Below are 14,726 nucleotides of genomic sequence, written 5' to 3'. Positions count from 1 at the left end.
AGACACATGTTTGTATCAGCATATGTGCAGCAGTGAAAAGACAACTCTTGTTCCACAGTGGGATGCTGGGATTGAACTCAGGTTACTAGGTTTATGCAGCAAAGACTTTTACACACTGAATCATCTCACTAGCTTGTTTTGTTTTTTTGAAACTTGGTTTCATTTAGCCCTATGCCAGGATTACATGAATTTACCACCATGCTTGGCTTCCATGTTCACTTCAGATTTTAACCTTCAGACTCATTCATTCATTCATTCATTTATTTGTTTGTTTATATGTGTGTGCACATGTGTGCTCAGGTGCTGGAGAAGGCCAGAAGAGAGTGTTGGATCCCCTGGAATTGGAGATACAGGCAATTGTGAATCTCATGCCCAACATGGGAGCTGGGAATTAAACTCTGGTCCTCTGGAAGAGCAGCAAGTGCTCTTAACCACTGAGCTACTCTCCAGCCTCCAACCCCCAACTTTCTTATTGAAATAGAATAAAAACATCTAAATCCAAGCTCCTAATAATTTTTTCTGCTTACTTTTTACAACAAAATATACTCAAGAAGAAAATGTTCTAGAATAGAGAATGCTAGATGTTTAAAATTCTGTTCTAGCTATAATCCTTAACTCTCAGGATGAATTTGTTTATTTTTAATCTGTTTTAATGGAGAAGCAATTCTAATTGAAACCATCTGATTTTCAAATAAAGTAAGTTAATACAACCCAGTCAGTAAGAAAGCACAGTAAGTAATATTTAAGGTTTCCCTCTTAGTTTGCTTTGGAAATTGGAGTGGTGTGGTTTTGTTTTGTTTTGTTTTGTGTCTGCTTTGTTCTCTTCATCTCCACACCTGTTTACGGATATGAGGGAAATCAGCAGTGAGGAAGCATTAGGCTACTTTACAGATGGTTTTGTGTTTCAAACTCCTTTTGCAAAAATGCCTCTAGAAAGTTCTGTTTAGTTGAAACTTGGACTATCAGACTGTGTGTGGCTGTGTGATTTCGCTAATAGGTTTTTTTCATCAGTACCATACTGCTGATGAATGCAAGCCCCCTCTCTGCTTTAATTGCTAAGCACTCGTGGGAGTTGTGGCTCAGGATCAGAATTCAATGGTTGGAGAACAGTGGAATAGTTATTAACGCCCATTTCCTATGGCAGAGCTGTGTTGCTTTCCAACCAGTCAGGGTTGATCTGTTCTGAGACATCTAGAGGTTTTTTGGATTTGTTTTGTTTTGTTTTTGTTTGTTTGTTTTGTTAGGCATGTTAGTTAGGAAATTTGATTATTTGCGTTCTTTCCATTTTTTTCTCTTTTGCCTCTTGACGTGTAAAAGCACCGCTGTCCTGATTTTAAACTGAAGCGCTCTGTGCAGTCTCTGCGTTTCATCTCCAGCAGACACACACTGGGACGTGGGACTGGAGACTCCAGTGTAGTAGCGTTTTCATCTGTGACAGACCCTGTATACGACAGCATCCCATAAGATTGTATAGCCAGTGTGTGTTTTAGTTAACATATAAGTAATTGTATAAAATAATGCGTTCATTACTTTTATCTACTCTTTGGGTATTTGAGACAAGGTCTTGCTGTGTAGCCTCATGCTGGCCTCACTTAATAGTCCTCCTGCCTCAGTTTTCCATAGACCCCCGGCTTCTGCTTCATATGTGCTGAGATTAGATCTGTATACTGGTAGGCTCAATATCCTTACTCTGTCTATTTTGTGACTTAGTTTTCATAGCTTTAATTTATTTTAATCTAATAGTAAGTTTAATTTAGTTTAAATATTTAATTTGAGCTCATCTGAACAATTATGACCTTTCCCCCACTGCCTGGCTGTTAGAGTTATATATTGTCATAGAAGATTCATTGGTTGCTTTTGAGACAGGGCTTCTTTATGTAGTCCAGGCTGGTTGTGTACCTGCAATCCTCCGCCTTAACCTCTGGAAGATCAAGATTACAACTATACATCCTACCATACCCAGCCACTTTGTGTGTGTGTGGATTTTTTTACATTCCAACTTGAATATGAGAACTTAATTCACTTATAACAAAAGCAACAACAACACAGCTACTTTAGGGCCAGTGAACTGGATCAGCAGGTACAGGAGCTTCCTCCAAAGCCTGAAGATCTGAGCCACATCACTAGGACCCACATGGTAGGAGCCATCTTCTCTAGCCCCACTTTTTTAAGATTTACTTTATTTTATTAATGTGTACTTGAGTGTATATATTCACATGTATCCATGGTGAATACATATTTTTAAGATTTATTTTACCTTTATTAATGTGTATTTGAGTATATATATTTACATGCGTCCATGGTACATGGAAGTCAGTAGCAGGTATTGGATCCCCTGGAGCTGAAGTTTATATAGGAGGTTATGGGTTGTTCAGCATGGGTTCAGGAAAATGAGCTCTGTTCGTCTGAAAGAGTGCAAGCTTTCTTAACCTGAGCCATCTCTCCAGCCTCTCAGGCTCACATTTAAAACACTAAAAATGGCCTGTGCTAGGCGAGGTGGTGCGCATCTTTAATCCCAGCACGCAGGAGACAGAGGAAAACAGATCTCTGTGAGTTTGAGGCTCACTGGGTCTACACGGGCAGTTCCAGCCAGGGTTACATAGTGAGACCCAGTTTCAAAGTAACAATACAACAAAACAAAAAGAGTATTAAGTTAGAGTAAGCCAGGCATGGGAAGTACAGTCCTGTGACCCATACTTCTAAGGTGATACGTGAGGATCAAAAGTTCTAGACAAGTTTGGGTTATGTGGTAGAACTGTCTAAAATAACAACAATAGTATTGTGGAATTATTTTTATACGTGGTTTGTTTGTTTTTTTGTTTTTGTTTTGTTTTTTTCTAAGACAGGCTCTGTCTGTGTAGCCCTGGCTGTCCTGAAACTCAATCTGTAGACCAGGCTGGCCTCAAACTCAGAGCTCCACCTGCCTCTGCCTCCCGAGTATAAGGATTAAAGGCGTGTTGCCACCACCACATATTAGTCACAATTATTTCAAACTGACAATAACCTTAGTGTTGTGTCAACAGTAGAATAAATTGTGGTGTGTTCATACAATAAAATAATGCATGTCAGTTGGGTTAGTCCACATAAGCAGCATGGAAGAAACAAGTAGATGGAATATTGAGTTACAGAAGACAGAGCTGCAAGAGGACATACTGTGCATATAAAGCTCAAAAAAAAGGAAAAGCTAGTCTGTAGCCCTAAACGTTCAGGAGGGTGATTACTCTAGTGAAAGGGGTGACTTCTAAGACCTCTATCTCAGCAGTAGTTAATATTTGTATTTTTATAAGATCCATCAAAATGTGTACTTTGAAGTTGTATAGTGTGTATATGTTGTGTCTCGGTTTTGAGCCAGTCCCAGCACTCAGAAGGCAGAAGCAGGCAGATCTCTGATTTCAAGGCTAGCCTGATCTATTTAGAGATTCAGGGCAACCAGAACTACCTATAGAGACCTGTCTCAAAAAATAATGTATGTGTGTGTGCAAGGGTCAGAGGACGACATCAGCTGTCCTGGCTCTATGGCTTCAGCCCTGTTCCTTTTGGACAAGGTCTCTCCCTGAATCTGGAGCTAGACTGGAGAGCAGCAAGCCCCAGTGATCCACCTTCTTCCACAGCACAAGGGTTATAAGTGTGCATGGCTTTTTAGAGCCTAGGATTTGAACTCCTGTCTTGATCAGTGAGTACTCAGAGCTTCTGAGAAGTCCTCAGGCCCAGTACTTGAGTTTGAAAAATATTTGAGCTGCCGATTCCTGCACAAAAGTAAATTTAGTGACAGATATCTGTATACCAAGAAATCCACTGAAGCCTGATTTTGACTCAAAATAAATGTCTTCCTAGTTTTAGCTCTCTGAAATGTTTGTTCTTCATTGTAAATCACACATAACATTTTTTCATTTTTTTTAAATAGGATCTCCCTAAACACCACTATTACAGTGTATACCACCACATCTGCCTTCACACGTACTTTGGCGCATTTATTTATTTATTTATTTGTTCATGCATTTATTGGTAGGGAGGGTGCATACATGCCACAACTGACGTGGAGACCAGAGGACAACTTGCATGAGTTGGTTTTCTCCTTCCATCATTTGGGTTCTGGGGAGTCAATGGTAGGTTGTCTCTTGGCCACACTTACTTTATCCACTGAGCTATCTCACAGGTTTCATACATATTTTACTTTCAGAGAAATTTTTTAAAAAATTGATCAATTTTATATATTATTTGAGGTATAATTTGGGTGAAGAGCCATGAAACCCACTATAGGTTGAGGTTCCGTCATTGATACTTATTTAGGTAGATTTTGTTTTGTTTTGTTTTGTTTTGTTTTTGGCTAAAGCCCTCAATACTGAAATGTACTGTGCTTTGCATTCCAGAGCCTACAAATGTAACTGAAGTAAATGTCTATAGAAATAGTATTGTAGCAGAATAACACAAGCAGGGTGAGTTATACACAGACTTTGTTTAGCTTATAGTTCTGTAGGTGGGGGTGTTCAAGCCATGTGGGCCATGCCTACGGGGCCTCCTTGTCACATGAGAATATGTTAGAGTATATCAGATGGTAAAAGGGGGGGAAGGACCAAGTGGTTGGCCCTCAGTACATAAAAGTAATAATGTATAGACTGTGCAGGCTGTATTTATATATTTAGGGATATATATGAGTATTGCATAAAACAAAGAAAAGAAAGCCATAAATTTGAGAGAGAACAAGGGAAGGTACATAGGAAGGATTGGAGAGAGGAAAGAGAAGGGAAGAAAGATATAATTATATTTTAATCTCAAAAAAATATATATTGAAAAGAGTACCTGGAGGTGATACATGCCTTTAATCCCAGTAGAAGCAAATGGATCCCTAAGTTCAAGGCCAACTTGGTCTACAGAATGAGTTCCAGGACAGCCAGGGCCCCACAGAGAAACCCTGTTTCGGGGGGAAAAACACGAGAGCGGGGAGCGGGGAACGAGTACAGCTGCCCTCTTTAGGATGGCTTCACGGAACAGTGCTTTCATAGCCGACCACCTCGTAAAGAGCCCTTCTCGCTACACTCTGGGGATTAAGTTTTCAGCTTATGGTCTGTGGCAAACCATAGCACATGGTGTGTATATATGTCAAATGTGTAATCTTACATTGTTATTCTATTCATTAAGAAGAAGATGTCAGGGACTGGAGAGATAGCTCAGTAGTTATTTAAAAGCATGAGCTCTTTCTCCAGAGGACCTGGATTCAGATTCCCAGCACCTACATGACAGCTCACCGTTAACCGTTAGTTAACTCTGATGCTAGAGAAATCAGGCACACAAGGGGCATGCATTGAAAGCACCCATGTTAAAAAAAAAATAATAAAGTTTTATTTTGTTTTATATATATGAAGATGCCATTGCAACCAAGCTTTTCACAGTGAAACTGTGAATTTCACTGTACAACAATGAATATGAATAAGAATATAGCAATATGAATAAGAACACAATCTGGATTTTTCAGTTTTTTTGTTTTTGGCCTTTGATTTTTTGAGATAGGGTTTCTCTGTGTAGCCTTGGCTGTCCTGGACTTGCTTTGTAGGCCAGGCTTTGCAGTGGTCTCTCTGCCTCTGCCTCCTTGAGTGCTGGGATTAAAGACATGTGCCACCATGGCTGCCTGGTTTTTCAAATTTATAGTTAACATTCAGTTTTAATCCCTTAATCAATCTAAGTGTGCGTGCATGTGTGCCTGTGCGTGCATGTGTGTATGTGTTTGCCTCTTCTTCCTGAGTACTGGGACTAAGACCTGCATTACCACACCCAGGTCATTCTGTAGTTTCTAATAATGACGTTTTTATATCGTTTTTAAGAATCCAAGAACACTGTTAAATCAGAATGAGTTTTAGCATGTAATTGGCTAAGAAGGCAGGGAGGGGCTGGAGAGATGGTTCCCTTCCAGAGGACCGAGTTCAGTTCCCAGCACCCTCATCAGGTGGCTTATACTTTAGCGCCAGGCGACCTAACACCGTCTTCTGTCCTGTCACTTGTACACATTCACATGCGGAAACACACACATACACATAATTAAAAAACAGTAAAAATGAGGGAGAAACTCAGTGTTCACCCCCACAGGGCTGGCCTGGGGAAGCTGGAAGAAAGGCCCCCAAGCACCTACTGCAGGTGCTACTATACTGGACAAATGTGTGAGGGAGAGCTGGGAAAGATGGAGTATTCTGTGAAGAGAGCGAGTAGAAAGCAAAGGGATTCATACACTGTGGAGAAAGGTGGAACTGGAAAATTGATGTTGGTGAGAAACAATTGAATATGAGGAGGGCCATGGTGAGGTCCTGGCCTGGACTACCACAAAGGGTCGTGTCTCGGTCCCTGGTCCTATGGCAGCTGGGGTCTGTGTTGATGTCCCAGGCCCATGTTACCACCAAAGGCCATGCAGATACCCCTGGTCTGGACTGCTGCCTGAGGCACTTGTTGAGGTGGCCCTGCCCCTTTACTGCCCACCACAGTTGGGAGAGTTGGCCCCACTTCTTCCTCGGCAGCACCATAGGGCAGATCCTGATTTGGGGTGGGAGGGGTGAAGCAGCCCCCAGGGCACGAGCACTGAAGAGCTGGCCCCACCCTTGGTTATCTGTGGGTGGCTCAGCACCCCACAGACGTGCCCTCTCCACCCCCTTGTCCCTCTCGACCTGTGGCAGGTAACCCCTGAGGTCATGAGAGCAGGAGAGCTGACCCTGCCTCTTATATGAGATAGCTCAGGCAGTGCCCAGGAGTTCGCCTGGTGGTGCAGACACAGGAGAGCTGGTGGGCTGACCAACTCAGCTACCTCCCAGGCCCAGATCCAGGGCTATGAGTTGGCCTGCGCCATCTATGGTCTGCTGGGGCGCATGAAAGGGCTGGTCGTGCAGATTCAAAGCTTCGGGATCTCCATGACACAGAGCAAAAACAGGCTATCAGAGGAGTCCAGTAAGGATTCAGTATTGATGGTGTAGCAGAAGCCAGAGGCTTCAAACCAGACCAGTGACTCATTGCAGTCAACATTTGCAAGTAAAGATTGTGGACATAGGGTGTGACACACTACAGCTTCCACGAATTTTTTTTTCTTTTTATTTCTTATTTGCTTTTGTGGGGGAGGTTGTAAGGGCAGAGGGCAGATACAAAGGTACAAGGAAAGATGAGTGGGATTGGGGTACATGATGTGAAATTCACAAAGAATCAATAAAAAGTTAAAACAGATAATAAAAATAAATCTTTAAGGCCAGGTGGCAGCGGCGCAGGCCTTTAATACCAGCACTTGGGAGGCAGAGACAGATGGATTTCTGTGAGTTCAAGGCCAGAAAGGGCTTCTTGGAGAAACCCTGTCTTAAAAACAAAACAAAAACAAAAAGAAGTGAATAAATAAATAAGTCTTTACAAAGCAGGCAGGTTAGGGCTGGAAAGATGGCTCAGCAGTTAAGAGCATTTGCTGCTCTTTCAGGGCACCCAGGTTCAATCTTCTGCACCCACCATTTGTTCCAGAGGATCCAGTGCCAACTTCTAGCATCCATGGACACCAGAAACATGTGTGGGGCATTGACATACATGCAGGCAGAACACATTTTTTTTTAAATTTAATTAAAAGAAAATGTGGGCTAGGGTCAAAGATTAACATTTTGCTGGTTACAGATAGCCCTGAAGTTTCTCCTTTCTATAATCCTAAATCCCTGTTTTAGAGGAAATATAAAGCATCAGTGAAATATTATGATTTACGGGTTTTTTTTCTTTCCTCTATTTGTTCCTGAAGCCTCTGGTGATAGAAATGGCTATCCTTTCTTTTTCTGTTTCCTTACAGCGTTGGAGAATATGTTGGTCATATCTTTAGCTGTTTCAAAAGTGCAACTGGATAGACGTACAGACGTACAGCCACTGTGCTTGAGGCTGGAACTTTCCTTATTGGGTTTATAACTGAGAAAACCAGAAAATGGTACATGTTACTAATTATGAATGTGTGTTACCTATTTAAGTAGGGCTAGAAAATGAACGTGTCCTCTCAGGCACTTAAATTGTGAAATAGATTAAGGTTGTGAAATGTGAAGACAGAGAAATGAAACTATAAAAGGGAATTTGCTTTTTGTTGTACAGATTTTTTTTTTTTTATAAAATGACAATTGTAGAAATAATCAAATTGTACTCTCAACATTGTTCCCACAAATAATACAAGACTATTAAAATGAAATGCTAATTTCTTTTTATATATAACTGGAACATTGAATGCTTAATGTACAAATTTCTTTGGTAATCTTTTCCTTCTGTTTTTATTTTTAAAATATTATTGCTACATATTTTAATTTGGCTTATTCGTTGTACTTGAAGTAAAAGATAGCAACTTTTGTTTAAAATGTTTCTTTTAAAGCTTAGGAACTGAGGATTTTTTTCTGTTGGTGTTAGATGGCATTTCTGGTTTTCTTTTTTAAGATTTATTTATTTATTATGTATACTATGTTCTGTCTGCATGTACACCTGCATGCCAGATCTCATGATAGATGGTTGTGAGCCACCATGTGGTTGCTGGGAATTGAACTCAGGACCTCTGGAAGAGCAGCCAGTGCTCTTAACCTCTGAGCCATCTCTCCAGCCCCACTACAGTGAATTAATTGCCAAATCATATACATACAGTAAAATTGTATGCCCTAAACATGGTGGTTTAGGGCAAGTTAAAATACAAATGTTTTAATTCATGGACAGTATGACTCTAAAATCAATGTGAAAAGAACTGTCAAATAATATAAATAAAACCATCAGGTATTAGTGACACACACCTTTAATCTCAGCATTCAGGAGGTAGAGGCAGGCAGATCTCTAGGAGTTCAAGGTCAACCTGGCCTACAGAGTGAGTTCCAGGACAGCCAAGGCTACAGAGAAAATGTCTCAAACACAAACAAACAAAACAACATCAGCAAAAACCCTTTACTGCCTAGGGGAGACAGCATAATCAGGACCTTGCACTCTAAATGTGCTCACTCCTGTAGTTCCTCAAAGTGGAAGAAACTCAACTTCGTAATAGTAGTGGAAAAATATGTTTGTACTCTTATCTGAGTGAAAATTTATTTTAAAAAAAATCATACGAATGATAGAAAGTACTGAGGACTAGAGAGATGGCTGTGGTTAAGAGCACTGGCTCTCTTGCAGAGGACCCACGTTTGGTTCCTCACACATACATGATGGGCCATCTGTAACTCTGATTTCAGGGAAACTGCTGTCCTTTTTTTGGCCTTTACAGACATTCTATATATTCATGATACACATTCATATGTGTAAGCAAAAACACTCATACACATAAAATAAATACATTTTTAAAATGAGTAAGTAAATAACTTAAAACAACAATAAAAAAAATTCTAGGTATGGTAGCACATGCCTTTAATCCTAGCAGCAGGGAAGAAGAGGCAGGGTGATCTCTGTTGGGTTCTAGACTAGCCGGGGTTATAGAGTGAAGCCCTGTCTCAAATAAATACATGACTTTTAACCTTTATGGCAAAACCTGGCAAAGCAAAATTACATTTGTAATGTAGATCATGTGGGGCGGTAAAATAATGATGTTCCTATTATTAGATTTTTAGATCTAGTATATTTCAGTTGTAGAGTAAAGGAAGGCCATAGGATCAAGCCTTAAGACTACTTCAAATTAAAAATAAAGAAATCCTTTACAACTTTATTGGCTCAGTGAGGAGAGGTTTTCTGTGCAAGCATGAGGACCCTAGTACTGAAAATCATCACCTGAGTAAGAACAAGCATGGCCCCACCTGACTGCAATCCCAGCACTGGGAGACGGAGACAGTAGATCTTAGGACAACAGTGAGCACCCTGTCTCAGTAGTGGTCGCATCATGATGGAGGGAGGTGCCTGCAGCAGGCACCTCCTGACCTACACACACAGGAAAGCATGTGCACACATGCACACTTTATCGTAAGTTTTCTTTGTGTGACTTTTGGAGTTTTGAGACAGGGTTACCCTGTGTAGCCTTGATCGTCCAGATTTGCTTTATAAACCAGGCTAGCCTCGAACTCACCAAGTTCTGGGCTTCCCAGAGTGCTGGGTTAAAGGCATGTGCCACCATGCCTGGCGATTGGTGTGACTTTAAGATTAAAACAAATACAATAACATGTTTATGAACTGTAACCATGAATGCCCTGGTAGTGTAAGATACAAGTATAAAACAGTGCTTTGGCAGGGGAACAGCGGACACAAGAGTCCATAAACTGTGATTCATTCATCTAATTATTTTTGCAATGAACTAGTGCAGATTGCATGTGGACTTCAATCTGTGTTCATGAATCAGTCTGTACATAATTGTAACTTTAATCCTTAGAACAGAGGACCTGAAAACTATTAGAGGAACATAACATTTATGAAACGTCCCTTTAATAGATGACTTTCGCCATTTAAAAAAATAATAAAACTTCCAGCTGGGCATCCCAGGGGTGATGAATGCCTTTAATCCCAGCACTCAGGAGGCAGAGACAGGAATCTCTAAGCTCCAGGTCAGCCAGGGCTACACAAAGAACTCCTATCTCAAAAAGCAACAACAAAAATTCAGGGACAGAAAGATAAGTACTGCTTACTGTCACTTATATGTGAAAGCCAATTGCTGATCTAAAAGAAGACAAGAGAATAATGATCTCATGGGAAGGTAGGGTTAGAGAAATGGAGGTTAACAGGTAAGGGTACAGTAGGGTAAGAGGAATAGAGTTCTGTAGTATGATAGGATAAATGGTTGATAACATAACAATCAGGTGTTTCAAAATGGCTAGTTTAGGCAGAGATGTCTTCATTGTCTTGAAAATCCTGGCTTTCTACCCTGCTGTTATTTGGAGATTGAGTCTGTCAAGTTACAAAAAGGGAAAAGAAAAAGAAAGGGTAAACCATGGTTTCAAGCAGGGATTTCGCGCACGTGGTTTAACATAACTAGAGCCTCCAGAGAGAACCCCAAAGATACAGCAATTCATTCTTAGATGTGGGGTGACTTTAAGGATGTGGTACTTTCTGAAGACTTGAATGTCCCCCCACAAACAACCTGTTACTCCTAGAGTGAATCATTGTGAGTCAGGTGTGGCTGTGGCGGTATTTTCTTTACTCCTAGCACTCAGGAACGATGAGAGGAGGATCATGGATTAGGGGCCAGTCTTCACTACAAAGCAAAAATCTGTATACAAACAGATAAGAATCGATGCTATCAGATTGTACGATATTTAATAGCTCTCTTTTGGGGCAGCAAGATGTCTCTGTAAGTAAAGGCACTTATTGCCAAGCCTAATGACCTGAGTTCAAACCCCAGAACTCCCTCCATGATGGAAGGAAAGAATCATCTGCATATGTATATTTACGAACAATCACAAATAAACAAACAAAGGAAAGATTTTTAATGAAAGTTGTTTTTCTTTGTCCTTTTTATTAATATTTTTAAATCTTTGTTTTTACAGGACTTTGCATCACGGGCTAAACTGGCAGTTCAAAACCTAGTACAGAAAGTTGGATTTTTTGGAATTTTGGCCTGTGCTTCTGTAAGTAGATTATATTAAAGTTAGAAATTTCACCAAATGGTGTGAATATATTTTGATCAATGTGTATAAATATTTTTTATATGTATAAGTGTTTTACATTTTTTATTTTGTATGTATATACATCTACTACACTCATGTCTGGTGCCTGCAAAGGTCAGAAGGAAGATCAAAACTTCTGGAACTGGGATTAAGGTGGCTGTGAGCCACTATGTGGGTGCTGGGAACCAAACTGTTCTCTGAGCCAGCCCTTCAGCCCCTCGATTTGTTTTTAAAGATACAATCCTGAATGAACAAAAATGCTTTTGTTGTTGTTGTTGTTGTTGTTTGGGGGGATTTTTTTTGTTTTTGTTTTTTGTGTGTTGTTTTTGTTTTTTTGAGATAGTGTCTTATGATGTAGCCCTGGCTGGAACTCATTGTGTACACCAGCTAGCCCGGAACTCACAGAAATCATTCACCTGCCTCCACCTGCTAATGCTGGGATTAAAGGTGTGCCCAGGTGTGCCCAGCTATGCCCAGCTGCAGTCAGTATAAATATTGTGAATCATTCATGTTATTAATTAGGCTTATTTGGATTGGATAGGTTCATAGTGTTGTTTATTGACTTCAAGTATTTCATCACAAAATAATGGCTTCAGGTCAAAAAGGCTTGATTCAGTGAGAACAAAAGAAATAAAATCCATTATTCCTACAAAGAATTAATAATGAAATGAATTAGATAAGTCTTTTTCCAGAGTTGTAAATATTAATGGGAAGATTTGCATAAAGCCTGACTTAAGCCGTCTTAGGTCCTATTTAGGTAATGGCAGGTGCCTTGGAAGCATAAGGAATTCCGTTTGGATTCTCCGAATCCCCATAAAAAGCCTGGGTAATGACATGTACCTATAATTTCAGTGATGGCAAGATAGCAGATAGAGACAGACAGATTCCTGATACACAGAAACGTGCATACACACTTAAACCAAATGTTGATGTGCCTAAATTACTGCTGTTGATCTTGGAAATACTAGAAGTTTTCATAGTGTAGCTCCTTTCTGATGCAGTCCTCTATTATAACTGTAATGAACAAAATGGCACAAAGGCTGATAGGAAGATTTAAGATAATATTTGTGATACACCAGATACGGTCCACATCTCTGAGGAGTGGAGGTAAGAGGATCTTCCTTAGTAACACAACAGGTTTGAGGGTTTGAGGCCAACCTAGGATACATGAGATCCTATATCCAAAAACAGCATGTGGATTGCCAAAATGACTCAGCCGGGAAAGGCACTTGTGGCCTGAGGATACAGAACCTGAGTTCTACCCCACATTCCAAGCTTAGGGAGAAGATACCTAGCTTTCCTCTCACATTCACATGCATGTATGCACGTAAGCACACACATGGTAAACAAATATTGTGCCTCTCACACAAATGCTCATCTATTTTTACTGGGATTTATCAGCTTTTTATCAACTACATCCTAGGAGTAAATAAGGATGCGGCTATAGCACATACCTGTCATCTCAGCACTTGGGAGTCTGAGGCAGGAGAATAGCTGTAAGTTCAAGCCCACTCTGAATGAGTTTGAGACCAGCCTGATCTACATAGTAAGTTGCAGATCAGACAGAGCTACATGGAAAGACTGTCTCAATCAAAACAAAGCAATAGCAACAAAGAACAAAGAAGTAAATATTTTCCTTGGGAAGGATGAAAGGAGGGAGGAAAGTGAAAGGAGTTTTCTATCTCAAAGATCCAAAAGCCATTAATTAGAGACAGTTGAAATACAGTGTTAAAAGTCGGCTGTGGTAACTGCACCCTGAACTTGGTGGGCAGAAGCAGACAAATCTCTGAGTTCTTCTAGGCTAGCCTGCTCTACAGAATGAGTTCCAGGATAACCAGAACTGCATAGTGAAAGCCTGTCTCAGAAAAATAAATAAATCTTTAAAAGTTGTGATGCATGCTGATGCATGCCTTTAGCCCTAGCTCTGAAAGAAGGGACCGGGGCAAGGGAGAAGAAAGAGAAAGTGTGTTAAGTGATAAGCTGAAGAGCCTATTAGATAGTAAGGTTAATAATGTTCTCTTTTTTTGCCTTTTTTTAAATTAATTATCATTCTCCAGGTGGGTTCCTAGTAAGGGGAGCAGGGGCTGTCTCTGGCATGAACTCAATGGCAGGCTCTCTGACCACCTCCCCCAGAGGGGCATGCTGCCTTGCCAGGCCACAGAGGAGGACAATGCAGCCAGTCCTGATGAGACCTGATAGGCTGGGTTAAATAGAAGGGGATGAGGTCCTTCCCTATCAGTGGACTTGGATAATAATGTTCTTAATTTAAGGCCAAGAGAACAAGTTGAGAGCCCATCCACGGAAGTGCCTTAATCCGTCTTACCATTGTTCTCTATAAAGTAGGTATAATAAATATCTTATAGCATGTGGGGTTAGGTGTGTTAGTGAAACAAACCACTTAAAATAACCCAACCAGTCAGAGCACTTGGTGAAGACTAGCTCTTATTATTCCTAGGAAAAATGAAGTTTGACTGTCTAGTATTTTTTTTTTTTGATGTTTCACTAGTTATTTTGATGTCAGCATTTAAACTAAGATAAAATCCTTGTTGAGAGAAAAATTATAAAGCAATCCGTAGGGGGAGGGTTGTTTGTTTATGTTGTTTTAACATACCTGGGTGTGTTGCCTGTATTCATGTCTGTAAATGGTGCCTGCAGGATCCACTGGGACTAGAGTGACAGACAGATGGTTGTTAGCTACCATGTGGGTGGGAATCAACCCCTACGGAAGAGCAGCCTCGGAGCCATGTCTGCAGCCCCATAAGGAAGTAGTTTTCATTCTAGTTGTCCTCTTGGTTTGTTTAGGTGTACCTTTAGGGAAAGCAACAACAACAAGCATGTCTCCTAATGGCTTGATTATCCTTTCCTGAAGAGTATTCAACCAGAGCGAAATAGCCAGCAGGTTGACAAGTTGGAATTTGTATCTGTTCCGATTTTCATTTTAAACTAATTTCCATTTCGTGTGGGTTGAAGTAAGAAAATAAACAAAATTAGCTGGGTGGTGGTGACACACACCTTTGATCTCCGTACTGGGGAAAACAGAGACAGGTGGATCTCTGGGTTCAAGGCCAGTGTGATCTATAGAGTGAGGTCCAGCATAGCCAGTGCTACACAAAGAAATCCTGTCTTTAAAAAAATAAAAAAAGAAAGAAAGAAAGAAAGAAAGAAAGAAAGAAAGAAAGAAAGAAA

General features: G+C 40.5%; 1 protein-coding gene across 2 annotated transcripts in view; it reads left to right on the top strand.

Annotated features, from left to right (window-relative positions):
• Vmp1 (vacuole membrane protein 1) overlaps positions 1 to 14,726 on the top strand; it is a 93,587-nt gene that overhangs the window by 55,726 nt on the left and 23,135 nt on the right. For both annotated transcript variants that reach the window (XM_055620406.1, XM_055620405.1), the window contains exon 8: positions 11,421 to 11,501. In XM_055620406.1, the coding sequence (XP_055476381.1) occupies positions 11,421 to 11,501 (81 nt within the window). The remainder of the gene's footprint in view (positions 1 to 11,420; positions 11,502 to 14,726) is intronic.

This window comes from Psammomys obesus, unplaced genomic scaffold (genome assembly GCF_907164565.1).
Source record: "Psammomys obesus unplaced genomic scaffold, mPsaObe1.curated_primary_1811, whole genome shotgun sequence".
Taxonomy (NCBI): domain Eukaryota; kingdom Metazoa; phylum Chordata; class Mammalia; order Rodentia; family Muridae; genus Psammomys; species Psammomys obesus.
Note: the sequence above shows the minus strand (reverse complement) of the source record. Positions and strands in the feature narration are given on the sequence as shown.